A 27,822-nucleotide genomic window follows, 5' to 3' on the forward strand; every position below is an offset into this window, starting at 1 on the left:
TTACTCTTCTGATTTGAATCATAAGAGTTCTTCCTTACTTGCTTTGGCTTCCTGCATTCTGTGGCAAAGTGTCCCAACTCATTGCAGTTAAAGCATCGAATGGTGCTCCGATCAACCATCCCTGTTTGGTATCCACCACTGCTGGTGTTAGAGGATGAAGATCCACCTTTCTGGAATCTGTTGTAGTTGGACTTGTACTTGAACTTGGGATTTTTCTTGAATCTGACATTGGAGAATCTCTTGACAATCTGGGCCATTGACTCATCTTCCAATTGCTCCAGTTCTTCCAAGGAGTAAAACTCATCTCCTGATTGATTTGTAGTAGGAGGATCAAATTCTGCTACTATCACATTTTCCTCAGCCTTGGAAGACTGTACCATTCTCTCTGACTGTTGAGATTGTTGTTGTTGTTGTTCTTCAGTTACTAGAGCAGTAGACGTGCTGACCACTCTACCTTTCCCGTAGACTTCCTTCTGCTGAATCTGCTCCAACTCATAGGTTTTTAACACACCATAGAGCCTTTCCAAAGAAATCTCACTCAGATCTCTTACTTCTCTTATGGTAGTGATTCTATGTTCAAGATGAGTTGGCAGTGTTAAAAGGAACTTTTTGTTGATCTCCCTAATTGAATAATATTTTCCATTTATGTTCAGGTTGTTGATCAATGCATTGTACCTCTCGAACACTTCAGTAATTCCTTCTCCTGGATTGGATTTAAAATGTTCATACTCAGAGGTTAGGATCTCTAACTTGTTCTCCCTAACTTCCTCTGTACCTTCATTAATCACCTCAATAGTTTCCCATATGTGTTTGGAATTTTTACAGTTCATCACATGTCTGTTTATCAAGGAATCAAGGGAATCAACTAAAATTAATTGAAGGCTGGCATCCAAGGAGGCTTCTTCCTTTTTAGCAGGAGTAAAATCCTCAGGCTCTTTTGCATAGGTTCTAGCTTTGGTAATTACAACATCATCTTCTATCACCTCTGGTTTAATAACCATCGGAATTTTTGGACCCTTCTTTAACAAGTTCAGATATTTGGGATTTGCAACTTGTAAAAACAAGAGCATCTTCTTCTTCCACATAATATAATTTTCTTTATCAAATAGTGGAATTTTAACGGTTCTAATTTTTTGTGAAGTCATTATGTATTTTTGAATAAATAAAAATTCAAGGAGTTGAAAAATCACAAAAATCTAGGATCTTGATTTGTTCGTTAATCAGAGGGCTCTGATACCAATTGTTAGGTCCCAATATGTTTGCAGAAGGGGGGTTGAATACAAAATATACCGTTTAATCGAATAAAATGCGGAATAAAAAGTGAAACAAAATTCAAGTTAAATAAAACTATTATTAAACTTGAAAGGTGTTACAACAACGGTATCGTTTACAAGGGATTAATCTCAAATAAATTATTTCAAATCTAGAATAAATTCGACATGAACTTTTTCTATTTTTGAAATAAAAAGATCAAATGGTAAAAGCAATTTGAGATTAAGTTCTAGGGATTTTGATCCGCTAGATAGTTACACAAGAACAAGAGAAGGATTTCTAGTGGTTTAGATTTAACAATAAATACTAGAAATTAATGCCCTGAAATATTGCAGTTGAAGATAATAAGTTCTCTGCTGCTTTTCTTTCTTTGTTCTTGAGTTGGTTGAATATTGAATGTGTTCACTTGTAAAAAGAATGATCTGCTGCTTCTGTCTTTTATAATTCAATCAACAGAATCCACTTGAACTGGCATGACAATCCCATAGCTGGTAGAACTTTTGGTGAGACAATCTGTTGTACTACCATGACAATTGGTATGACTATCTCCTGAACTAGCAAGACAATCGGCATGACAATTGATTGAACTAGCAAGACAATCCCATAGTTGGTAGAACTTTCGGTATGACAATCTGTTAAACTAGTATGACTTTCGGTATGACAATCCAGATTGTCATACCAGTTCAATTGATTGTCATGCTGAATTAATATTGAATATAAATTCAAAATCAATTCTGAAAATTCATAATATTAATACATAATTAATTAATCAACTAATTCAATTAATCAATAAATTAATCTTTGCAGATATAATTTATTTTCTTAATTAAACTATATGACTTAATTAATTAATAGAGAATTAATACTACTCTTCAACAACAACCATTCTTCTGAAAATCTTCTGAATATCACTGTCAATTATGAATCAATTTCACCACTTCAATTTTGACACTCGATGTACTGTCTGATTCATGAATGACTAACTTTCGTGACGTTTCTTCATGTCTTAACTTTGATAACTTGATTTTCTTCAGATTAAATCCTTGTAATTATCTGATACCCTGACAAGATCTCTGTCACTTGATTAAATCCATAATCTTGATTTATATCACTGAGGCTTGATCAATTTCTTGAACTTCTTCCAGTGAAGTAATTCCTCAAGTCTGTAGATGAACCTTATTTCTGAATCCTTTGACAGATGTTACTTTGTGAGATCTCTTTGATGATAGATCCACTATTTACTTGTTACATTCTTATTTGAGTTGAGTTAAATCCTCGAATAAACAAATAGGCTATGACATATGCCTTTCAGTACTTGTTTTTTAGTATCCATAATCTATTATATATATAATAGAGCAACTAGGGGGTTGGATGAGACATTTTATTCCTATTAAAATTACTAAATAACCCCTCATAATTGTATGTTAATAATTATTTCATTTAATGTGCATGTATCAATTGCGTCTAACTTAATATGCATGTATTAATTAGTATGACTTACATATATTTATTACTACTTCATTATCTAAAATTAACAATTTATAATTATATAAACATGCTTAAAATAAAAACTAGAAACAAACCAACAGTCAGCCTAATTTAAGTGCACCAACGACCCAACCCAATATTTAACTAGTGTTTAATATATATGATACTTTTCTCTCCCATCTTCATCTTTATATACACACGATAATAGATGTACATACATACACCATCACCATCATCACCACCATATCCGATCTACTGAAATCATTATTTTTTATTTCCCATCACCATTGTATCTGACATAAAGTGAAAACACTATTTTATATTACTAAAATACCGGACAAAAACTGAAAATCACTAATTTATCTTACACAAATCACTAATAAGTGTTATAAAAATCACTGATTTATATTTAAAAACCACTAAAAATTGTACAAAATCATTATATATTATAACAGAGACGATTACCACTATATCATATCTCACCATCACAATTCACCATCAACTCCTACCCGTACATCACCGGCACCGTGCAACAGCCAAAATCTCAAAAAAATCATTAATTTACTATTAATACAGTAATTATTACGTGTAGAGAGAGATGGGGAAGATGGAGAGAGAGATGGGGAAGACAGGATGTCATAAAAAAAATTTCGGAGAAGATTAAAGGAGGAAGATGGGGAAAATTGAGGGGAACCGAGGGGCGGTGGAGAAAAAGGGTGATGACCATAGTGGGGATGACGGCGGTAGTGGAGGGTGATGGCGGTGGTAGTGGGTGGGTAGGTTCAAGGGTGTGTTTTGGGATTTGGGGAGGAGTCTACCACTATATCATATCTCACCATCACCAATTCACCATCAACTCCTACCCGTACATCACCGACACCGTGCAACAGCCAAAATTTCAAAAAAAATCATTAATTTACTATTAATACAGTAATTACTACGTTAGAGATGGGGAAGATGGAGAGAGAGATGGGGAAGACATGATGTCATAAAAAAAAGTTTTGGCGAAGATGAAAGGAGAAAGATGGGGAAAATGGAGGGGAACAGAGGGGCGGTGGAGAAAGGGGGTGATGACGACGGTAGTGGAAGGTGATGGCGGTGGTAGTGGGTGGGTAGGTTCAAGGGTGTGTTTTGGGATTTGGGGAGGAGTCGAGAGTTGGATTACAGTGAAGTTAAAATGAGGTTGGTGTATAGTGCTAAATAGGAGGTTTTTAGTTTTAATTTTAAGTTGAGTTTTTATTTGACCAAAAGCCTATATATATATATATATATCTGTGTGTGTATCTTATTATGATAATACAAGGAACTATATAATAAAACATCGTTATTATAAAAAGGAAAAAACTAAATATAAACGAAGATCATACTGAAATTTTTAAGGCTAAATGTGATGTACTGCTAAAAAATTTCGAACGTATGTGGATATAATGAATATAGAAATTTCATTTTTATAAGAAAAACATTCGAAATAACTCGAAAATTATTAATATTATGACACATACTTCACGTTTATGAAATCTTCTGTCTCACAACATATACTTCCGTCAAGATCAATAATCATGTAACTCACTTATCGCACTTTTAATAAAATACATTAGTTATTTAAAAAAACAATTCATTCGCATTTTCAACATATGTGGTGAAAAAGACTGACAATCGTTATAGTGAATACTGAAAACCCAAAATAAGAAATTAAGGCAACTAAAGCAAATGAACTAATTTTTTTCTTAATCGATCAACATGATCTTGTCAAATAATTATGAATGTCCATGCTCGATGGCATCAATTGTAGAATTCCAAAACTCAAAACACTTCAAAATACATAATTTACGAATATCAGAAATATGTTATTCAATCCAAAATTAGAAAAAAGATAATCTCACAACATAACATATACTTAATTTATGTAATATGAACACAGTTCATACGTGAGTTTAGAAAAAGTTTGTGCCTCGCACGTGCTATAGAATAAATACAAACCGAAGAAGCTCATACTTTTAATAGAGGTCATTGCATACACAAAACTAATTTCTCATAAGTAACAACATGCTATATATCTATTTAACAAGTATGTATACCAATTTTAAAAAATTTCAGAATAGAGAATGCCCGTGCCTCGCACGGGCTATAGAGCTAGTAAATTCTAAATTAACATCTAGTAATAAATGGCATATATTTTACACATTTTGAAATTTTGAAAGACAGGAGTCTCGAAATTCAAATTTTAAAATTTGAATTCAATTATTTGGTGATAATAACAAACTTCAGGCTATTAGCTATTATGTAAAGGTAGAGCTGTAATTCGAGTCGGGCGGCTCGCAAGATTGACCGACTCGAACTCGTTCAAGTGGACTTGACTCTGCTCGTTTAGTGTAATAATTCAAGTTTTGGGACAGAGGTTCAGACTCGTTTAATTAAACTAGCTCGACTCATGAAAATAAACGATATGAATTGAGGTAGAAATTTAGACTCGATTAAGTATAAAATTAAAGAAGCCAGCGCGTCTGTCTCGTTAAAACCGGATCGTTTAGCTAAACGAGTCGGCTCGACTGGACTCGTGAAATTAAACGAGTCGAGTTTGGGCAGGAGTTTAGATTTGATTAGTTAAACAAGTCATTTCGGCTCGTCCTAATAAATCTCAGATCGAATTATCCACGGCTTGAAAATAAGCTCGCTTCGCCCGAATTACAACGCTATGTAAAGGATTTAAAATATGGAGTAAGTTTATATGTTCATTTTTATATTGTGTTCATTAAATGAGTAATAACCATATAAGACAGTAAAGTTTACCGCTATTGCGCAGTATTTTCTATAAAGTTTGTATCGGCTTTCACCGGTGGAAAGCCCCAATCTCGTCTTCTTTTTATTATTGTTAGTTCATCTTTTATTTTTCTTGAATAAGTTCCCGATTTATTAGGGTTTTGTTCAGTCTCTCCTTTTGAGAGTTTGATTTTTGTTTTGATTTGTTTGTTGTTCATCATGTCCGAGATTACAGATCTACGGGATTTTCATGTTTTTGATTCAGTGGTAAGGGTTTTTATGTTAATGTATTTGTGGTCGATTTCTCAAAACAATAGTTGGAAGATGACATCATATACATATCTCTTCAAAAATTATTTGATTGCCTCTCCAAGAAGGAAGGATTCAAAAACAATATATTTTTACATTTGTTCAATTTTGATCATATATGTAAATGCCATCTGACTTTTTATTATTGATTTATATTTTCCTTTTTCAAACTTATCATGTTTGTATGTCAAATTGAGTTTATAAGATGTCATATTACGGTAACTCCTCATATGATATTATTTATGAAATGGAATGATTCGTGTATTTAGATTGAAAAACTAATCTGAGGATGTTATTATGCAAATTATATGATATTATGACATTTTATAATATAAAATATTAATAACAAATATGTGAATATAAATACAACCTCCTACATTTACAAAAATACCCGTAAATTACAATAATTTTCTTTTAACCTCGAGCTCATCCTCCACCCAACAATCACATTTAGATTTAAGATTTGTTCAATACTACTCCATCCGTCCCAATATACGTTTCCTATATTGACATTTGACACTATTCATCATAAGCGATTAACTATTAATTTACGTCTAATCTATAAGATCAAATATAGTCATGAGTGATCTTGTTGAATTCGTATTTATGAGTAATTTATTACAATAAAAATTTTATATTTAATACCAATACGAAATTAATAATATTAACAATCAAAAGTGTGCATTGGCAAACGTGTCCAACACAAATAGGAAACGTTTTTAGGAACGGACGGAGTAACTTGCTAATCCCGCAGTACCCTGGATCTTATTGATATTTAATATTTTTTATTTATACTTTATCGAAGGGTGATGGCCGAAATTAATACAATTTTTGAAATGGGTAACCAAAGTATCATGTTTAAGAAATATGAACGAAATTACTAGTCAAATAAGTTTTTCAGGACTGCGTATTTTAAGATCCATATTAGGTTTGGTATCCATATTAGGTTTATAAAAAATCCATATATTTATTATGACTCATTTTAATTATAGAAATTTTACAATACAATTATAAATATAAATTGTGTCACTTATGGTAAGTTTTTAATATAAATTTGAAGTAAATTTTAAATTTTTGACAGATCTATTTAGAGAAATAATCTCATAAAATATATAACATAAAAATAACTTATGTAACGAAAGTAGTTCTTAAATAAATTTATCATAATATGTAGATGCAATACACTTATTATATAAATAACTTAATCTTTCAGAATTATATTATTCAATTTTAATTATAAATTTATTTATTTTATTAAATAAATTTTGAAATACCCGTGTGCAAAATACGGGCTATAAACTAGTCTCGCTTAAATATACTATGAATTAGTCGGGTCGGGTCGGGTCGGGTCATTTTACAGCCCCGTCGACCCAAGTACACCCGTCCGCCCTACGCTAGCGTACTAGTGGGATTAGAAGACTGACTCTAAAGTCCAGCAGTGTTGTACAAGCCAACTCCATCATCATCTTCCCCTAAACCTTAAAAGCCTCTTGTCTTTGTTTATAATACAATCATCTATTTTACAATAATAATATTAAAATGTTCGAAATCAAGCTCGAGCTCATGTTCAATATGTTTGAGTTTGGCTCGAAATCTCTATGCTTGACTTCGGCTCGAAATCTCGAAGTCCATTTAACCAAATATTGATAAAAACTCATATAATCAGTTCGATTCGAATTCGATTTGATTAAATATAAAAAATATAAATAAAATATTACAGTAAATATTTATCTTGAGACATATTTATATTGAAAAATTATAAATATCAAAGATTCGTGAAACAGATAATTTGAAACTCGAATTCGACTCGGTAAAAAATTTGAATAGCTCAAATTCAGCTCGATTATTCCCGAACCAAATTCAAATATTTTACGAGTTATTGAGGTCATTTCAGGGGCCCAATCGATCCTGACACTAACGCAGCGTACGAGTGGGATTAGGAGACTGACTCAAAGTCCAGCAGTGACAAGCCATTATCTTCATCATCTTCCCCAAGCCTTATAAGCTTCTTGGCTTTGTTTTTTATTTCTCTTCATATTTACATAAACAAACACAATCATCTATTTTATTACTTATGGCTGCGAAATTGAAGATAGCGGGAGCATGGTCAGGCGTGTTGGAGGCTGAATTGGAGACATGGAGTGTGTCTATGTTGAGACACCAAGTTGCTCAACGATCGGGTTGTGGGGCTGAGTCGATTAATTTGATTTGTGGTGGGAAGTTGCTTAAAGATGGTGATGAGAGTTTAGGTCAAGTGGGTGTTAAGAATAATGCTAAAATTATGGCTACTAGGGTTTCTGTTGATCAAGGTAAGGCTTTGATGATTGAGAATCAGAAGGCTCTTGCTGAAGAAGAACGGGCTAGTAGACTGACTAGGATTAAGTAAGTTTGTTCTCTCTCTCTCTCTCCCCCTCTCTCCCCCCCCTCTCTCTCTCTCTCTCTCTCTCTCTCTCTCTCTCCCCCTCTCTCTCTCCCTCTCTCTCTCTCTCCCCCCCCCCTCTCCCTCTCTCTCACACTCTCTCTCCCCTCTCTCTCACTCTCTCTCCTCTCTCTCTCTCTCTCTCTCTCTCTCTCTCTCTCTCTCTCTCTCTCTCTCTCTCCCCCCCTCCCTCTCGAGCACTCTCCTCTCTCTCTCTCTCTCTCTCTCTCTCTCTCTCTCTCTCTCTCTGTTACTTGCATTCTTGCCTTTGCTTGTAATTGTAAATGTGTTTGAATAGGCTGGCTTTAATGGTTTTGTACATTTACAGATTATTAATTGTTTTTTATTTTGTTGTATGATTTGGAAGCTATTTTGATTTGTTTATGGTATTTACTATAACTGTACTTACTATATTTTCGGAGAAGCTGTGATCACAATTTAGATTCTAGTGAGCATTGTGTCAAGTTCTTGCACATGGGTTCCGGCTAGTTTTGATTGTTTCTGTTTTCGTTTAAAAATTGAAATTTTTTAATACTAATGTATGTTTGGATCTTGTGCTTTAGTTAAAGTTTCCGTTTTTATTAGTTATTTATCTGTTGACTCTAAAATTGCCTTGCAGAGCTGCTGCTATGTCACTAGCCAAGCGACATGCGGATGGTTCACTACCAATTGAAGACTTTAACCTTGAGCTGGAGAATCAGAGCGGAGAGAAAGTGCAGTTGGGAACAGAGAATGACCAGAGGTATGGAACTTGAATTAGATATTATATTTTGTAGATGGAACCAATGGGCCTCATGTATTTCTCTTGTTTGGAAAAAAACAGGGCAATTATGACGGGCCTAATGCTTCATGCAAGTGCAAAACAGCTAATTAAAAGACAACAATATGAAGATGCTCTTGAAGTCCTTACCATGGGGGAGGTTTGTCGTGGTGTACTATTTTTGACATATAACACAAATCCAATATCTTGGTTACTTTGTCTAATGCTGAATTTTCTTGGTGCAGGAGGCTTTTTCTCTCTGCGACCCGAAGCTCATTGAGGCGAGTTAGCCACTCTTCCTTTACTTAAAATTGTCATTTATGAAAAGTTTAACACTTCTGCCGTAAACACTTCATTTAGAATTGTCATTCCTAAAAAGAATGGCACTTCTGCAATAAGTTTCTTGCAATGTTTTCATAATGCATGTAATCTTTGCATAAAAATCTCGATATCAAGTTTACATGTTCAAGTGAAAAACATCTGTGGACATTATAGGCACCTGCCAAAATCTGTTTTAAGAATTGAGCATCTAAGACTGGTTTTATTGGCTCCTAAGGCCCCGTTTTTTATTGTTGTTGCAAACAGCTACAACAGTTTTTTGCTGAAAAACTGTCAGAAAGGTGTTTGGTAAATTATAAAAGCTAGAAAAATGCTTTTGGTCTAAAAACTGCTGTTAGCAAAAGCATGTCCCCTCATGCTTTTGAAAAAAGCTGTTTTCAGTTTTTGCAAGAAGTAGCTATCAGTTTCACCAACCCTTCTCAAAAACATTATTTTTATATATTATATCTCAAAATATGCATAAATTAAAAAAAATTATCAAACAGTCATCTAATTTTCCAGACTGCACTTTTTCCACCAGCATTTTTTCTCACAGCACAGCAGTTTTCAACGGCACTCCCAAACGAAGCCTAAGATTACTAATTATGAGACTTGTTATAGCATCTGAGTCCGTTTAGTTATATTTTTGTACTTGGAGTTGAATCACAAATTCCTGTTAACAAAATGTGTTGGTTTCATTTCTTTTCTTTCCCTGTCTTTCAGCTGGTGGATAATGTCCCCATACTACAAATTGATATGGTATGGTGCTATTTTATGCTTCGAGATATGAGCTGGCTCTCGTTGGCAGGAGTACGCCTTGCTAAAGCTAGAGTCGGGATTGAGCGTGCACATGGTAAAGAATCCAGCCGAGTAAGAATCTTGCAAGGTGGTCGCTGCCCAGAGCTTCCATTGTGGGTCTATATTATGGCTAAGGCTATATTTTGTCCTTTTATATGTTAAAATCTTAGATAGGAGATTAAGTATTGAATTGTTTTCTGAACTTGTGGTTCTAGATATTTGAGAATGGACCTCCTGGAAGGGGTGGTGGCATATCACAGTGGGCAGCTACAAAAATCTAAGGCTTTTTTGAGCTCGGCTCAAGCTAAGTACTTGCAGGTTAATTTATCTTCCTAGCAGCTAAATGATGTTGTTCTTTACAGTATTCATGGGGCTAAACTATATGAGTATATGTGCTTATAAACAAACAAACTATAGAATCACAGCTAATACGGAAAATGTACACATTCCATGTAATATATATAGCAATTATTATAAGACATTCGGGTAAAGAAGGGGTCAATAGTAATATATTTCTATGTTCTGTTTACATAATGGTATTTCTTAATCAAGGTTCATTCCTCTGTTTCTTATGCAAAGTAGTCCCGTGATGGTTTTTGGTCTGTACTTGCCTAAAGCGGGACGGAAAGAAATTTTGTAGAAGTCATCAGATATCTCATTGGCGAAAAATGTATAATTCCCTATTCACCATCAAGAGCAGGGGTGTAGCCACTTATAATTAACGAAAGCAATAGACACCGCTAAACTTGCATTTATGTGACATATATATCATATTAAATAGGTTTAAAATTATAATTTTATTTCCCCCCCTGTAAACTAAAATTTGAACATTGAGTTAAAATTTACTGCAAAATCTGAATATTTGGTGAGATCTCCAGTTGCTTTTGCTGATTTGGCAACCACGAGTTCTTCATTTTCCTTGTGAATGCATTTCTGAGTTAAAACTGTTCTTCTCAAGGGGATTGGTTTACTAACACTACGAACCCATAAGTAATCACGTGTCCGTTTTAAGACTGACATTGAAACTTGTGCTATTAATGAGATTCTATTTAACACTAAAAATTCCCTGAATATATTTTCCCTCCCCCTGGTTGCATCTCAAACAAAAATGCTATTTTTCATCTTTCAGCTTCAGGTGCCTGATGAACTTCTGTCACTACTTATGAGCATGGGGTACAGACAAAATGATGCAAAGAGGGCCCTTCGTATGAGTGGTCAAGATGTCGGGAGTGCTGTTGAGCTTCTTGTTGATCTGAAGGAGAAAAAAATGCGCAAGAGGGAAGATGACAGACGTAGACAACATGAGATTATGTAAGAGTTTTAATGGTGTGGATGAATATTCTTTATGTTCGCTTCATAGAGTTTTGCTTCACCGCTAATATATTACTAATTTTAGGGAACAAAAGCGTTTTGGAATAACTCCTCTAAGAAAAGCAGTGGATCTACAAAGGTTGAGTGAACTGGAGTCCATTGGGTAAGTACTTGCAAAAATATGCGGTCACCTTAAGTACAAATATTGTTTAGTAATTACTGCTTTATCGTTGGGTCATTTCATGGCTATCTGGGAGAGACAAGCGGAGATTGAATTTATATCTTTTTTTAATTTACCACACCAATATTTCAACTGAAGACATTATCTGCAGATATATCAATTTTGCGTACTGTTTATTGGATCTTCATAGGTTGAAGTGCTCTCTGGCTAGTTATAGTTGTGTGGCTACTTTTTAGTTTCTTAGGTTTCATATTGCATGGGCTTGAGATAAAATTTACAATGAATTTGTCCATAACCCTCATGTACAGTGGAGTACTCCTGTGGTCAGTAATTTGATCTGGTTCCTTAAAATGGCAGGTTTGAGAGAGCACTTGCTGCTGAAGCCCTAAGAAGAAATGAGAATGATACTCAGAAAGCTTTGGATGACTTGACAAATCCAGAAACTAATTCTGCCATACAGGTTAAGATCTTCTATTAATATGAATTTCAGTTCTATGTTAATTTTATTAATTTTGCTTTATATATTTTGTGTAGCTCAATGTCGAATCAAGGAGAAGGAAAAGACTCCATCAAGAAGCAGATGCTGTAATTGAAAAACTTGTTTCTATGGGTTTCCAGAGACCAATTGGTAATTATGTCCTATCTAATGTTGCGATGCCACGATATGTATTATTATTTTTTATTATCTATCTGTGTTAGTTGTCGGTTGTCTTCTTAAGCTTCACAATAGTATGGTTTTGATCAACGTTAAAGAAGTGTAATTATTGTTCTGGAGTTTGTCAATGAAATGCTTTTAGCATTCAATTGCAAAAAGACATGAGGTTTCTGGAGTGTTCTCCGATATAGAAACCTTTTTTTATCGAGGTTTCTCATTGATTTTGCTTGCTATCTGCAGCTGCTGCTGCTGTTAATGCATATGGAACAGAAGATGCAGCACTAAATCATCTACTTGCTCTGCATGACAATCCAAATGGAAGTGCTGCTGCTGTTGCAAATACTGCAAATTCTACGCATCCTGTGCCTACTGCTGGTGAAGAAAATGTTTTGGGGTCGCAGGAATTTGTTAGTTCTCAAACTTCTGATGGTAGTAATGGCGAATCATCAACTCTAAATCAGGAAGAGGAGCGAGATGTGGAGATGGAAGATGAATTGACTGAAGAACTTCAGAGAGGAGATGCTTTGTCTGACTATGATATTGAAGTGACTATAGAAGGGGAAGCCATAAACGAGTATCTGGGACTGATTACTTCAGCTGAAGTGAATACTTCTGCGGAAGAGAACGTTAAGAACGTTCCATCATCGGAGTAAATAGTAAAAAGTGAATATCTGCTAATCTCACCCAGTAAAACTAAGGTGCACACTTTTTGTATATAAGCTTTGATCGCAAACAGTAACCTTAGTTTATCTCTAGTAGGATGGGTTTATACTTATAGTGTCGCATGTTAATAAAAACTTATTTATTATGTCAATCTCGTATGAGCAGGGTATTGGTCATACATTTTAATATGAAAACAGAAAATATGCATTGGTAGTGTATCCAGCTTTGGTTTTACTATAATTTAGATAAATTGTACTTTGCACCGTACTATTATGTTTCAAAAATAAATTTGTACCAGAACTTTGGAAAATTCAGTTTGCACCTTTATATTTTAACTTTGGGATTCATTATGCACCTCTTTCCAGAATTTTGTTGAATTGGACAGGGGTAAAACCAAAAATTCAGCAAAAATATTAAGTAAATTAATTTCATATCTTTTAAAATAATGTTAAAACTTGAATTTTGATACAAAATTGTAAGTTTTTAATTTTTTAAATGATAATAGTAATTTGAGTTTTAATTTCATTTTATATTATTAATTCTAGTATTTTGTAATTCTACAAAAAAATATTTTAACAATTAATTTTGATTATATAACTAAATTTAATAAAGTAGAGTAATAAAATTTTTGAAATAGATATTAAAAAAATGATAATCGAAGGTAAAATTAATAGTGTTATTTGAAAATTAAAAATTTATTATTTTATAGTTATAAAATAATATATAATTTTTAATAATATTTGAACAAAGTTAATTTTATTTTGATCAAGTATATTGTTGAATTTCCGGTTTTACCCCTATCCAATTCACAAAATTCTGAAAAGGGGCGCATGATGAATCTCAAAGTTGAAGTATGAGGGTGCAAACTGAATTTCTTAAAGTTCTGGTACAAATTTATTTTTGAAACATAGTAGTAGAGTGCAAAGAGCAATTAACCCTATAATTTATTACAAATAATTTGAGGTACAAAAGCATAACAAACAAGGCATGGATTAGTCTTTGAGTTTTCATGAGCATATAGCAAATCTTCACCCAATTAGTATTATATTCTGTGTATTTCCCTTGTTTAAAAAAAATATGTGCTTAGGACAACTCAAAAATCAAGAACAATAGTTTTCAAGACGAATTGCTTGTTTCTAGTTTGTTAATCGCCTGTTTTGATTTGCATATTTCCATATTTTCAAAATAAACTTTTGGTCTAAATGTCACTTTGGGTTAAAAAATAGTCCAAAATATTATTTCTGAAAATAATGGCCCAAAATATCTTCTCAAAAAACCCGCTACATTGTATAACGTTATGCACCTTTGACATTTTTTTAAAAAAAATGTGCAAAACGTGATATTAAGTTGAGTTTTGAAACCAACACTACATTCTGTAGCGTTTTGCCCTAAAATTATGTGTAAAACGCCAGATAAAGTCAAAGACTACATAATATAATATTTGGTTTCAAAACTCAACTTAATATCACGTTTTGCACATTTTTTTAAAAAAAAAGGTCAAAGGTGCGTAACGCTACACGATGTAGCATTTTGGGTTTTTTATAATTTATGTCATAATTTTCAGAAGTGATATTTTGGATCATTCGACAACCCAAAGTGATTTTGCCCATCTCTCCTCAACTTTTAGGTAAGTTGATACTTGCAGCAAAAAATAAGACCTGTCGAAGCTTGGTAAATGACTATAAACCAAATTTTATAATCTATCCTACTAAAGTAACAAGGAACCCAATATCTACATCTGTTCACATGAATCACTAAAAGCTAAATGGAACCACAAATTGGTAACCATACCAAATAAATTACAAAAAATACACCCAATGTTTTGCTCATAACCAGTTCAGGCGCAATGAGGGATTTACAATCTATCACTATATTATGAAGCTACCACAAAACGGGTATATCATGACGCTGCCACAGAACGGGCGGAGTTTCTTCCAAGACCCAGACCTAATCCCAACGGGACCGAGCTGTTTATATTTTTCTCATTATGGCTACAGTGCGAAGAATGTACGTGTCCATGCCGAGAATTTGCAGAGGCATTCACATCGACCGCAACATGGCTATTTCCATTAGGTTGCTCAGATTGAGTACCCAGCCCATTTTGTATGTTCAAGTTTCTGGTCATATGCATCAAATGAATCCCCTCGGATCTAGATGACTCTTCATTGTACTCCGTGTCCTCGTTGTAGCCATTTATCAAAAAATCAGAGCAGTTTTTCTTGCAACCATGATCATATGGATTTTTAAACCGACCACCCGGTCCTCTAAGGTAGTTATATCGCATTACATTGGCTAATTCATTTGTTGTGATATTACGAGAGATCTGCAGAAATTTTAATCAGCAAGACGTAAAAGTTGCATGTTAATTCCATAAATATATGGATACAAGAGGTAAATGTACCAGGGTATAGAGCAAATTGAATTTGATTTGACAAATTCCAAAAAAATAGAAATTTTAATCAAAAAATGCAAACACGTGCACATATTAGTGAACATCATCTAGAGAGGGTGCATTAAACATAAAATCTAAGAAGAACTATGCTTTACAAGATGAGTTGCACTCAAGGTCTAAAAGGGTGATGCAAACACACAAATTTTAAAAAGATGCAGACACGCTCAAGAGAAAAACTATTATAAAGGTTTATTTTGAATCGATGGCCTAAGCTAGTTTACTGCATCCTAGAGCTCTCATGTCTAATTCTATACGGTGAATGACTTTGAAAAAAACAGTGCACAAGTTGAAAGAGGCAACTAAAGCAAGAAAACAAAGTTTGGACATTAGCAATTTCTAGTTTGTGAGCAAACAGTAGCTTGAGAGATGTCAACATACTGTGTGTTCAGATGCAGCAGCAGAAATTAATTAACAAGCTTGCAAATTGCAACCAGATAAACTAGGTACCTGAGAAACTTGTACAACAGTTAAGATGGCAACACCAGGAAACAGGAAAGAATCCCAAAACAGAAATGCGACAGCTCCAATATGCTGTTCATAGGCATGTTTCACCCACGGTACAAAAGCAGCAGGAGCTAATGGATCTGTCAACAGTCCTGCATAGAAACAAGTAAATTTTATCTTTATTTAAAAATATCGTTGAGAGAAATAATGTAAATTTTCTGACTAACATACCACATGTCCTGGATGTAAAACTATAATTGAAAAAATGAGTAGATAAACAAAACATACTTGAAAGAGCAATTCCACCAGTTATCAGCAAGGCTAGATTTTCTACTACAAGGAACACAATGAAATCCCATTTGTTCTTCTGGAGAAAAAAAAATTCTTGTCAGAACAATACCATAAGTTTGAGCACAACATGCAGGACAAGATATATAAGAATATGATGAAATATCGAAAAAATATATTCCAAACTAAATATTTAATGACGGGAACAAGCTGGAAAGGAAAAGTAGAACACCCACACAACTAGACAAGTATTAAAAAAATACCCACTGTTATATATATATAGTATCTGAAAATATTTAAAACATATAATCTGGACATATAATATTTGGGAAAATTGATTCCAACGTCCCTGAAATATAGGCACTTTTTTTTCTAGGTCCTAAACTTTAAATGTAAATTTATAAATAATTCAACGTTTGATTTTTCCTCATCGCAATCTTTCCGTTATAATCAAATTGACGCCGTTAGTTTTTCTTGACGTGGCAAAGTTCTCAAGAACATTCTTGAAGTTCCGGAGAATCAGAGCCAACTTTGAAGGTGATTCCGATGTCCAAATTCGAAGCTAGAGTAACCAAAATGCTCACTTTTCAATCCCCTATGAATCTAAACCATCAAAATTCAGTTTGGGAATTTTTTTATTTTTGACTGAAATTAGGTTTTTGATTCGATTAGTTTTTCAGTGATTTTGACGATGTAGATGGATAGGGTATTTAAAACGAGCGATTTGGCTACTCAAGCTTTGAGTTTGGAAACCGGAATCATCTTCAAAGTTTCCTTTGATTCTTCGGAACTAAGGGCGTCATTCTGATTTTAGCGGAAGGACTGCGATGAGAAAAAATCAAAAGTTAAATTACATATATATTTACATTTATAGTTTAGGGACCTAGAAAAAAAGTGGCTATAGTTCAAGGACGTGAGAATTAATTTTCCCAATAATATTTCTCTAAAAAAACAGGATAAAGATCCATGGCATTTTTACAAAAAAAAAAAGTGGTCACGCACCTTTCCAACACAATTAGATACCCAAGGACAATGATGGTCAAATTGTTCAACACAGCGATCACATGTGGAACAATGCTTCGCACGAAGAGGACGTACAATCTTGCAAAAAGAAAATACCAATTATCAATAATTCTACATTTTATAAATCAAGCAAAAAGAAAGTAAACTTTTCTTTGACCCTGGTATAGAACAAGAACAAGATAACACCTTGCAAGTTGGACAGAGCAAAGACCAATTGCCAGCCAGCAACGCAGGATTGCCAATTTCAATCTTAATCAAGGGTTCCTAGAAAGTAAAATCAAATTAAAAATTATTATAAGAGTTTTAGGCAAAGCATAATTACAAAGAAAAAGCATGACAAAAAAAGATTTACTTAGTATGCAAGTGACGAGTCAAACAATTACCAGTGTAAAAAATAAAAAACGAAGAAAAATGATTAGTAAATGTACTCACATCGTCCTTCATATTTTGGGCATCATGCATATTCATTCTGATATAACCTGGATCTTTGCTAAAGATCAAAAAAGACACCAAATCAGATAATAGATGCCAAAGTTGCTTCAAATGAATTTTGCAATATTACTACAGATGTCTATTTGTACAACTCAGTTTATTTTACCAACTTCTCCAATTCTGCAAGGAAAACACTATACACAATGGATCAGGTAACAATTAAAAAGGTCACTAATAACTTTTGAACCCTAAGGAAACAGACATTAGCCAAAAAATAAAATTGGGGATATCATTTATCTAACAAGTACTGTTACAGAAAAAGATGCATACCCTTTTTTATTTTTAGAGTACCCTATTTTCAAAGGCGAAGATTATAGCATCAATCTCTAACAAAGTTGCATTAAGTGATGAATTAAATAATATATATGTGTGTGTGTGTGTGTTTGTTTCCTCCATCCATCCCTTTTTAGTTGTCACTTTAAAAAAAATTGTCCCTAAATAGGTTATCTCACTCTTATTCCAATACATTTTTGTACAAGTCTTTCCATGTATACCCCTACAATCCTAATTCCAATGTTTGACTTTACAATTAATACACACACACCTAACTTACAATTTAATGCAATAATTAGGGGCATACATGGAAACGAGGCATATAATTCAATTTTCCTTAATATGTGTGTTTTTTCCAAATGTGACAGATAAAAAGGGTCGGAGGGAGTATTATAGTTACAAAATTGTGACTTGTATTTAACTATAATAATTATAAAAGTGTACTGATAGTGTACTGTTTATGATAATTTAGTACAGTAAGTTTCAACTAAAAGTATACTACAATTCGAAATGGTGTATGTCTACTAGATGATCCACTGCTTGCATGCATTTGCATTTTTCAATCCAGTGTTCTTAATAATATAATTGCACTACATTTCTTAAAGACATTGTCACATCAAAGTAAGCATCAGATGCATCATGTGCACTTCTAGAAGTAATCGTAACAGGCTAACAATGCAAACCACAATAGTATAATTGGCAGTCATGATAAGCTAAAAACGGCGACAACTACTGTTTTACGTATTGATCTTGATTTCTTTATAACAATGTTCAGGTCTAATTCTATTAAAAGTAAAAATCAAACAAAAAATGCAAGCCTCTAATAATCACATATATTAGCATGAAGCACAAATCATATAGAACTTTCCATACTTCTCTAGAGGAGGTACCTGCTACACCTATAGAAAAAAATTAAACCAGAACTTGCTAAGAACACACCCAACCATGCAAGTAGGCCAATGCCCGCGGTCAATTTTGGTAGATTTGTAGCTGCACCCGAAATGGAAGATGATATGAGATTTAGTGTCCACACAAAATAGATTCCCCGCGACAGTTCATAAATTAAACAAATAAGGAAAATCCCTTAAGATTAATTTATACCATATTAAAGGAGCATAATGCACACCTGTTATGACTGAATGAACATACATTACAAGTAGCACGAATATCATACACCAAAGTACTGGCGCAAGTCCTAATTTAGAAAGTTGTCCAAGGCGAGTGTTTCCATCCCAACGTTTATCAAACAACCTCCTTGCATTGCCCTGCATAATCAATTATTTAATTCACATTGAAGAGTGGGATGATAATAGGAAGACAGATATCAACAATTGGAAGGAATTATTAAGAGGGCATAGAGTGCTAATTATCCACGAATCACAAGATTGTAAATGAATGAATAATGCTTGCATGTACTGAAAAGGAAAGGGTGCAGGGGATAGTGGGATAGTAGGAGTTCGCTGAGTAGAACACATAAATCGTCTATCATTTTGTATAGACATATAAGAACATCTGAACAAAATTATCAAACAAAACCAAATTAAAAATAGATTACAATTAATATCTAATCTAGTCCAAAAAGGTTGGAGAACATAAGTTACATAACACAATTCACTTATTTCTAGAAGCTAATTCACTTGCAAGTTTAGGCAAGTAAGCAAGCAATAAGAAACAGAAAACAAACATACTATTCAATGCTTTTAAATTCTCTATTAAAAAAACAATGCCTTTTTCTATTGAAACCCTTGTTCTGTGACAACAAAACAAAATCACTAATCTCATGATGAAATAAGTTAATTTCAATTCACTTGCATGTATAATAAAGACAAACCAGCATTCCAAAAGAGGATTTGTTCGAGATGCGAGAATCCCCCCCCCCTCAAAATACTAAATTAATCTATCCCCTCTCCCCAAAGTATAAGATAGAAACCAGCATCACAAGAACTCTGCATCCCCCCCCCAGGGTTCTCATATGATTGCAGGAAATAAGGAATACCTACAAGGAAAAAGGCAACTTGCTTGTGATTCTTATCAGAAGCAAGCTGTGCTGGTGTAAGGCCAGTGTTATCAGTCACAACCAAATCCTCCTTCTTTCCAGCCTGCACTAATACCGTGCACGCTTCAAGGTTCCCTCTAATAGCAGCCCAATGAAGGGGCGTACAGCCTAAATTCATGATATGGATTAAAAAATTTGTAAGATACAACAAATTTATGGTTTACAACAGATCATTAGCTTACTTAAATAACCAATTTGGCTATAAAGACATGCAATATAAATCAATTACAGATACGAAGGCAGAGCTTTAACATTTACCCTCTTTGTCCTGGCGTCCCCTATATGCGTCCAAAAATAGAAGAAGGCGTATACTATCAGCAAACCCTTTATATGCAGCCCTACATTTTTTTCAGAAATTGATAATTATCATTGTTAAGCATTACAATTTACATGAGGTTACTCAAAGGAAAACATGTATGTAATTTCTACCGGTATTGAAGAGAAATTGTGAAAATAATCCAGACCAGATATTGCTCTTTCCACCTAACTAAATAAATTAAATCTCTAATGAACAGACTAATGATTTATTCTACAGGTAAGATTTGGTTCAGAGTAACTTCACACCATCAAGTTTATCAATAAATGCAGGGTTGAGCTTATTTATACCAATGTAATGGGCTTCTGCCATCATTATCTGGAACATCAGGATCCGCATTCCACTTCGTAACAATGTGATAGAGGAATGCTGTTTGACCGTACTGTGCTGCAACATGCGTTGCCTGCAATAAAGACACAGTGCTAACCAGTAGTCAGGTAGACATAATTATTTCCAAAATCTATGCATTATAATATTCAGTAATCCAGAGCAAACAAACACCGGTTACGTGTAGAAAAGAAGGATTACACTGTTTATGCTTATCAAAACAGAAAACATTCCAAATACGTCAATAAGTATTTCTTTTATACCCCTTAATATATTAGAAATGTCATTTACATGGGACGGGAAGTAACACTTTTAATCTATACTATTATATTAAAGACAAAACATTGAAAGTTTTGGTACGGTACCTGTTTTTTGGTACACGCTGAATTTACCTAATTGCCCTTATATATTTTTCATAAAAGTAATTATTATTTATAACTAACAGATTACCTTTCCCAACCACAATAACAATTACCTTTTCCAACTAGAATATGTTACATTTTCTATTTATCCCAATTAAAACACCAATTTTTTCAAAAATATCATGAGCAAATCTATTTAATAAAATTGAATATAATAATACTGTGATTATTAATAGCTGACAAATTATCCTTTTCAGTTAAAACACGTTAACTTTTCTATTTTCTCTTATCAAGTTGCCATTCTTTTCCAAAAATAACATCGGCAATGCTATTTAATAAATTAATTTATAGTATATATAATCCTGCTGCCTGATTATGACGTCATAAGTCTGGAGGGTTTTAACCTAGATGAAAAGACACACCTTGGAGATTTAACCTAAATGAAAAGACACATCTTACTGAAATAAACTTGCCCAAATATGATGGGCAAATATGATGACTTGCCTGTGGGGTTTAACCAAACACAACTCACTTTAAATCTTAAAATCTTTTAATATGATGACTTGTGTGTGGGGTTTTCCCGGACAAACTCACTCAAAATCTTTTAACCTGAGGGGTAAACATACATGCAAAAGCAAATATACACGCACAACCTAAACGTTACAACTACACTTACATCTAAAAACATTAAACTTAACATGTCCATCTTAAAAGAAAACAAACAAAACTGTTTAAATAGACACAACTGCACCACACAATGCACACCTATACACAAAAGGCAAAGGCACCTACTGCATATGTGTGTGTGTGTGTGTGCAGCAGGTGTGAGGAACTCACAATATGAGTAACCTTGAAAAAGCTAAAGATGAAAGCATGTTAATGGCGATATTTCTCTTTTCTTTGCAAAAAGAGCTTGAACATACAAGGAAAGAACTCCCACAACTAAAAGAACAAAAAATAGAAAAGTTGCAGCGCAGCTAAGGCAGAGGTTGACGAAGATGTTAAACATGTTGAAATTAATGCAGCAACAAAATATGAAAAACAAAAATGATGATTAGTCATGATTACAAAGTAGAGTTTCAGAATAAGCAATATGCAACGTTCGGAAATCCACAAACTGTAGCCAAAACTCATGTGGTGCCCAGGGCCGTGCCTTAGGGTGTGCGAGTGGTTCAACATAACACGGCCCTCAAATTTTGAGGGGCACATTTATACATACATGTGCATATTAAAATTTGTCTAAAAAAATAAAAGTAAGCATACATTTGTTTTTGCAATAAAAGTAATGTACAAATAAAAGAAAGGTCGAATATATAGTAAATGTAAAAAATTATAAATTATTATATTGAGAAAAAATTATAAGATATTATTTATGAAATATTAATTTTTTTGATAAGTAATTTATACTATTGATTTTAAATAATAAAATACAACGGCGAGCAATAATTTTCATTTATGTCATTTTTAAATCATTCTTTTTAGGTGATTAGTTCAATTTAAATTATATATATTAAATGTTTATATATTTATTGAAAAACTTAAATTTAAAAATTAAATTAATTAATTTATGTTCATATATAAATTTAAATAAGTTAACTATTTATGTACGTGTAATATTCTTTATTTTTTAATTTTTAGTTTAATAAAATTATGTTAAAAATATAATTTTAAAATATTTTTATTATTTATATTTACTTCAAAACTTTCTAGTTGGGACACATTTCTTACACAGGGTACGTAAAATCTCAGGCATGGCCCTGGTGGTGCCACAAGGGGACGCGGTGCTTGAGAGGCCCTTCTTTAAGGATCATGAAAAACAAGTCATTGACACCGCTATTTGGTTTTCTTTTTGCAAGAAAAAAAGGAAGCACTGACGCAGCAGGTGCAACAGCTGGTGCAACGGTGCAACAACTGAGGCTCTTGATCAATTTCATTATCAGTTTAGATCTCTAATAATCGTCAAATTGTACAATAAATATGTGTGTCCAAGTTAATGATCATTTTTATATCAAACACTCCATAATGTCAAGAAAAAGTCCCACTGATTTTTCAAGATTTAGCAGTTATATATTTATATATAAGTTACGAGTCGTTAATAAAACTCAGAACATCAGTTTTGTACTAAGTTCAATATGCTCAAGTAATTTTTTTTCCAGGAGTGAGAAGTCGCATTTGGGACACGACAAGACCATACTAATATTCAACCAATTTTTGGACTTCAGATAAAATTAAAATGACAATATATGGAAAACAAAAGCATAGTACACACTGTATCAAAAGGCATTATCAATTCAATTCAATGATTTAATATTAAAAATATTCAATTCAAATTAAATTAATAAAACAAAAAATATTTAAAAAGAATATGTGCCAGGAACGGGTTTTAACCTACTATATTATTATTGATGTAATATGGAAAGTTACTGTGAATATTATTATTAACGAAATAGGGTTTGTATCCTTTTATTAGTTACCTTTATTATTGATTAAGTGTTTCCAATAAACGGCCATTATATTGTAAGCAAATCAAGGCTTATGCTGAATAAGAAAAGAATTTGTGATAGACAAAACCACATCAACAATGATGAGTTTGTGTAAGCGACTGTCTCAAACCAACAACGGTAACTTACAACAAGATTTGACAATCGTCTCGTTTCTTAATTGGAAAGAACGATGACGATTTACAATATGAACTGACGACGGCCTTCAACCCATTGATTATTTCCTGACTAGAAGCAACGACAGCCAGATGATCGTTTTTCAATTGGAAATGATAACACGAACGACGACTGTTTCCCGATTGGAACGACAACTGTTTTCTAGATTTTTTTTAAAAAAATTCTTATTATATTGCAAACTCTCGGTACTTACTGTTTGAGTATCGTGAGTATGAGGGGATGCTAAAATAATTATTATTAATGTAATACGGAAAGTTACCGTGATTATTATTATTAGCGAAATAGAGATTGTTTCCTTATCATATTGGTTACCTTTATTATTGATTAGGTATTGGCTACAAAAACTAAACAGATCAAGGCTTATACCTTCATGATTGAATAAAAAAAGAATTTGCGACTATATTATCAAACAAAATATGCATGATATCTTAACATGATAATTAAGTTTCTAAATACAACATTACTTATTTATTCACAATGTCGGTCACTTAATTTGCATCTTGATGGAAAAACATATATCGTATTCATTATTATTTTATTTTATTTGTCATAGTCCAGGGTCAAACCACTAAAGTGCCGCTAAAGCTGAACACATATTTAAATGTCATTCATTGCACACAATTATAGCAGACTAATACTATATTAGCAACTTAATATCTTGTGATCCTAAGACAGTAAAAGAGGCTACGTAATCTCTTAAAACTCGAGCATCAAAAATACCAACCTGATATCCATTCATATCAGTAGCATTAACACGAGCACCTTCTTGTAGCAAAAGCTCCGCAACCTGAACAGAACCTCTCACCGAACTCCAGTGCAACGCTGTTTGGCCAGTATGATCCGCAACATTTACATCTCCCCCGTGCTGCCAAACATCAACATTTATCAATAATCGATCCTTACAACTAGTAACTAACTTCTCAAAACTTAAGATGAAAATGCCCTTAATACATACTTCCTTCAGTTGCACAAGTACACAGTGTATATTTTAATGACATAACTGTAATTATTTGATCAAGTTCTGCAATTACTAAAGTACCCCTAACATAGCATATCAACTAAAAATCAATCATCAATATATACTTATAGCGGTGAGGTGAAGACGAGGGCGGTGAGGTGTCCTCTCTTAAATCGTATCATTCTATTTTTCTAATTTTCACGATTTTTTGTCCTAATAAATATCTAAAACTACAGTTACCTTATATTCTCTTAAATATATTATCATCATTCATAATATTCTCCTAAAGGTTCTACAACATCTTCCATTTAAGGTTTCTACAACATCTTCCATTAAAATTTTTGAAATCAACTTACCATAATAATATTTTCTATTACAAAGACAAGTATCTATAAATACTTATTATCATTCGTAATATTCTCCTAAAGTTTCTACAACATATTCCATTAAGATTTTTGAAATTGGCCATCATACCATTCTCCTGAAACTTCTCTTTTCTCTTTAAATCAACTTACATCTTGATATTCTCATAAATTTCATTTTAATATCATTTCTCCCCTTTGTCTATAAAATCAACTTCCTATTTTATATTTTCCTAAATGTTTACTTTAATCTTTAGCATATGAAATATTACAAAGACAAGTATCATGTTTTCTTAAATCGTTATATCATTCTATTATATTTATGCTTATTTATGCAAAGGAGAAGACGAGGGTGGTGAGGTGGCGATGGCGCCTCTCATATAAATTTTGTAATTTACTCAGATTTTTATATTATTGAATAGAAAAAATATTACAATGATTATTGACTAATAAATAATATAATTTTATGATATTAGATTTATGAATAATGCGAGAATGACTCATTTTTTAAACTTCTACATTTATTATATTTATTTATTATTTATTTATTATTCATAATTTCATAAAGTACTATGCAACAAATTTAATGACAGTAAAAATATGCAATTACCAAAGTACCCCTAACTTAGGTGAGCACCTATTTACTAGCAAATTTCAACTAAAAACTAATAATTCAATGCCAATAAAATTCGAAATAAAGCCAATTTTAGTAAGTAAAAGAAGAGGACCTCTATAATATATTGAGCAGCAACGGGCCGGTTATTAAGAGAAGCCCACTGCAAAGCGTAATAGCCCAGCCCATCAGGTTGAGAAACAGAGCAGCCATCAATTTCAACTAATCTCTGTAGCTTCTCCATATCGCCATACGCAGCCGCCGTGTAAACGTCGTTTCTCAACTTCTCGTCCTCGATTACTGTGCCATTTGTTGAACTGGATGTAGCCTCGGTGGTGGTCGGCGGCGGGGAGTCTACGTCGTCGACAACCTCGATCTCCGATGACATTTTGGTAAACTAAATGAATTAAGTTTAAGGTTTTTGTGGGAGAGAGATTGGGGGAGAGAGACGAGAGAGAGATGAGAGAGATGAGATGAGTCCGTGTTGACTCGGTTGGGTTGGGAGATCGGAATACAACGTAACTAAAATACGGTCAAAGCCAAACAGCCACAGGCGTACTAATTTCGACTATTATTTTGTGACTGATTATATTACTGGCCCTTAACTCGTGCAATTTGGTTTATTTTTGTATATATATTTAATTTTTTTATTTTTATTTTTTTATTTTTCAACTATAATGGTCAATTATTTTTTTTATTCTATTTTAAGAGATTAAAAAAGTTAATAACAAAACTTTTTATTTTCTTAAAAGTTTTAGTTTTTTCCTGTTAAAAACTCCATTTAACAATTTTTATAGTTGTTATAATCTTATAGAAGACATATATATTCTCAACAGTTGAGTTTACTAAATTTGATATTTTTTTTATTTTTCCTTTAATTCGTATAGATGTACAATTCGTTTGTATATCCCCACTTAATAAGTGTTCTCCTTTTTTTCTTTATGAACAACAGCTACGTAGACATGTCTCCTACAAAGTAAATATAAGAAATATAGTAAAGACCGAAGAGGTTGATAATAGTAACTTATTTGAATTATTATATATTAATTAATAACATTAACTAATAACATGCGAAACATATGGAGGATTTAAGACTTATTAGTAGAGTTTTGACTTATGATGGGAGTAGTACAAGTGTTGGTAGTTATGTAGGATATGTAATATTACATTTAATTTAACGGAATTAACGTGTTCCTAAATTAATTATATGTATATTTTTATTTTTTTGGAAAGTGTTAATAATCTTTTTTGGGAGGTATAAACCAACCAACCAAATTATCATATGTTTTGCTTATAATAGTATAGTATAGATAGATGGGTTTGTCTAGAGTCTGAGGGGCCAACATTAACTCTCCACCAATATTTTAGCGACACTTTATCAATCACCAACTCTTAGCATATACTCATGTGCACACGGGTAGAAAAATCGTTATATTATTCAACAAGTTGATATATTTTTTTTAAAAAGGTTACCCATCAACAAGTATATTGTCAACACTCATTAAAGAGAGCATTTTTGAAAAATTGACCATATTTCTAAATTTATAAAGGGGTGGTCGTAACTTTCATCCCGCATTTTAAAAAACGTGTTTGTCGTTAATTCTAGGATAACGTCTCTAAAGAAATAAGGGTATATTTTGTAATTCTGTAAGAAGATAAGAATTTAATTATAGAAAATTTACTAAAAAAATGTTCTTGGTGTTCTTGAAGATCAAATCAAATTCGAAGGTGACGTGTATCTCATTTTTTGGTATTCGAGTAACCAAAAACATGCGAATTTCAATCATCTATCTAATTCAATCATCAAAACCAATACAGGTATGATAAATTTGTAATTTCAATTCTATGATTTATCATCGATTGGGGGCTTTCGATTTCAGTTATATTTTGTTGAAGTTGATTACATTGAATTGTAGATCATTTAAATTCGAGTCTATACATGTAAGTATGATTTGTATTTGATTCCGTTTTTAGTTCACCGAAAAAATGAGTTGTCGGTTCGTTCTTTCTATTTTTCGGCCAAATTACCTTGTGTTTGTTGACATTAACTAATTCCATATGTTTGTATTATTGTGTAGATGAGATTATATTATATTATATTTGTCAAATTTTTGATTGATTTTGTGTTGGCCGATTTTGACTTGTCCGATTGTGTTCGGGAATCGAACGAAAATGGTGAAACAGTCATCGGCGATTGTTGTCGATATTCATTACAAATTGTTAGAAAGTTTTGGATTGTGTAGG

The 27,822-nt window shown here is 32.9% G+C and overlaps 2 protein-coding genes across 2 annotated transcripts; one reads left to right on the plus strand and one right to left on the minus strand.

The window, feature by feature from the left end:
- Nucleotides 1–7,726: 7,726 nt before the first annotated feature.
- Nucleotides 7,727–13,152, plus strand: LOC141703126 (uncharacterized). Its single transcript, XM_074506722.1, has 11 exons — nt 7,727–8,211; nt 8,868–8,990; nt 9,072–9,168; nt 9,254–9,289; nt 10,050–10,237; nt 10,340–10,442; nt 11,254–11,435; nt 11,521–11,598; nt 11,974–12,076; nt 12,151–12,244; nt 12,512–13,152. The coding sequence occupies exons 1-11, from the start codon at nt 7,904–7,906 to the stop codon at nt 12,922–12,924; spliced, it is 1,725 nt and encodes a 574-aa protein (XP_074362823.1). The 5' UTR covers nt 7,727–7,903; the 3' UTR covers nt 12,925–13,152.
- A 1,458-nt stretch (nt 13,153–14,610) lies between these two features.
- On the minus strand, nt 14,611–26,170 carry LOC141703129 (protein S-acyltransferase 24-like). Its single transcript, XM_074506728.1, has 13 exons — nt 25,694–26,170; nt 24,370–24,510; nt 20,569–20,681; nt 20,221–20,300; nt 19,907–20,070; nt 19,033–19,171; nt 18,797–18,896; nt 17,574–17,631; nt 17,328–17,405; nt 17,121–17,219; nt 16,119–16,197; nt 15,834–15,982; nt 14,611–15,257 (listed from the first exon to the last, which is right to left on the minus strand). Exons 1-13 carry the CDS (start codon nt 25,964–25,966, stop codon nt 14,835–14,837), a joined length of 1,896 nt encoding a protein of 631 aa, XP_074362829.1. The 5' UTR covers nt 25,967–26,170; the 3' UTR covers nt 14,611–14,834.
- Between the last annotated feature and the right edge of the window lie 1,652 nt (nt 26,171–27,822).

This window comes from Apium graveolens, unplaced genomic scaffold, assembly GCF_009905375.1.
Source record: "Apium graveolens cultivar Ventura unplaced genomic scaffold, ASM990537v1 ctg6252, whole genome shotgun sequence".
Taxonomy (NCBI): domain Eukaryota; kingdom Viridiplantae; phylum Streptophyta; class Magnoliopsida; order Apiales; family Apiaceae; genus Apium; species Apium graveolens.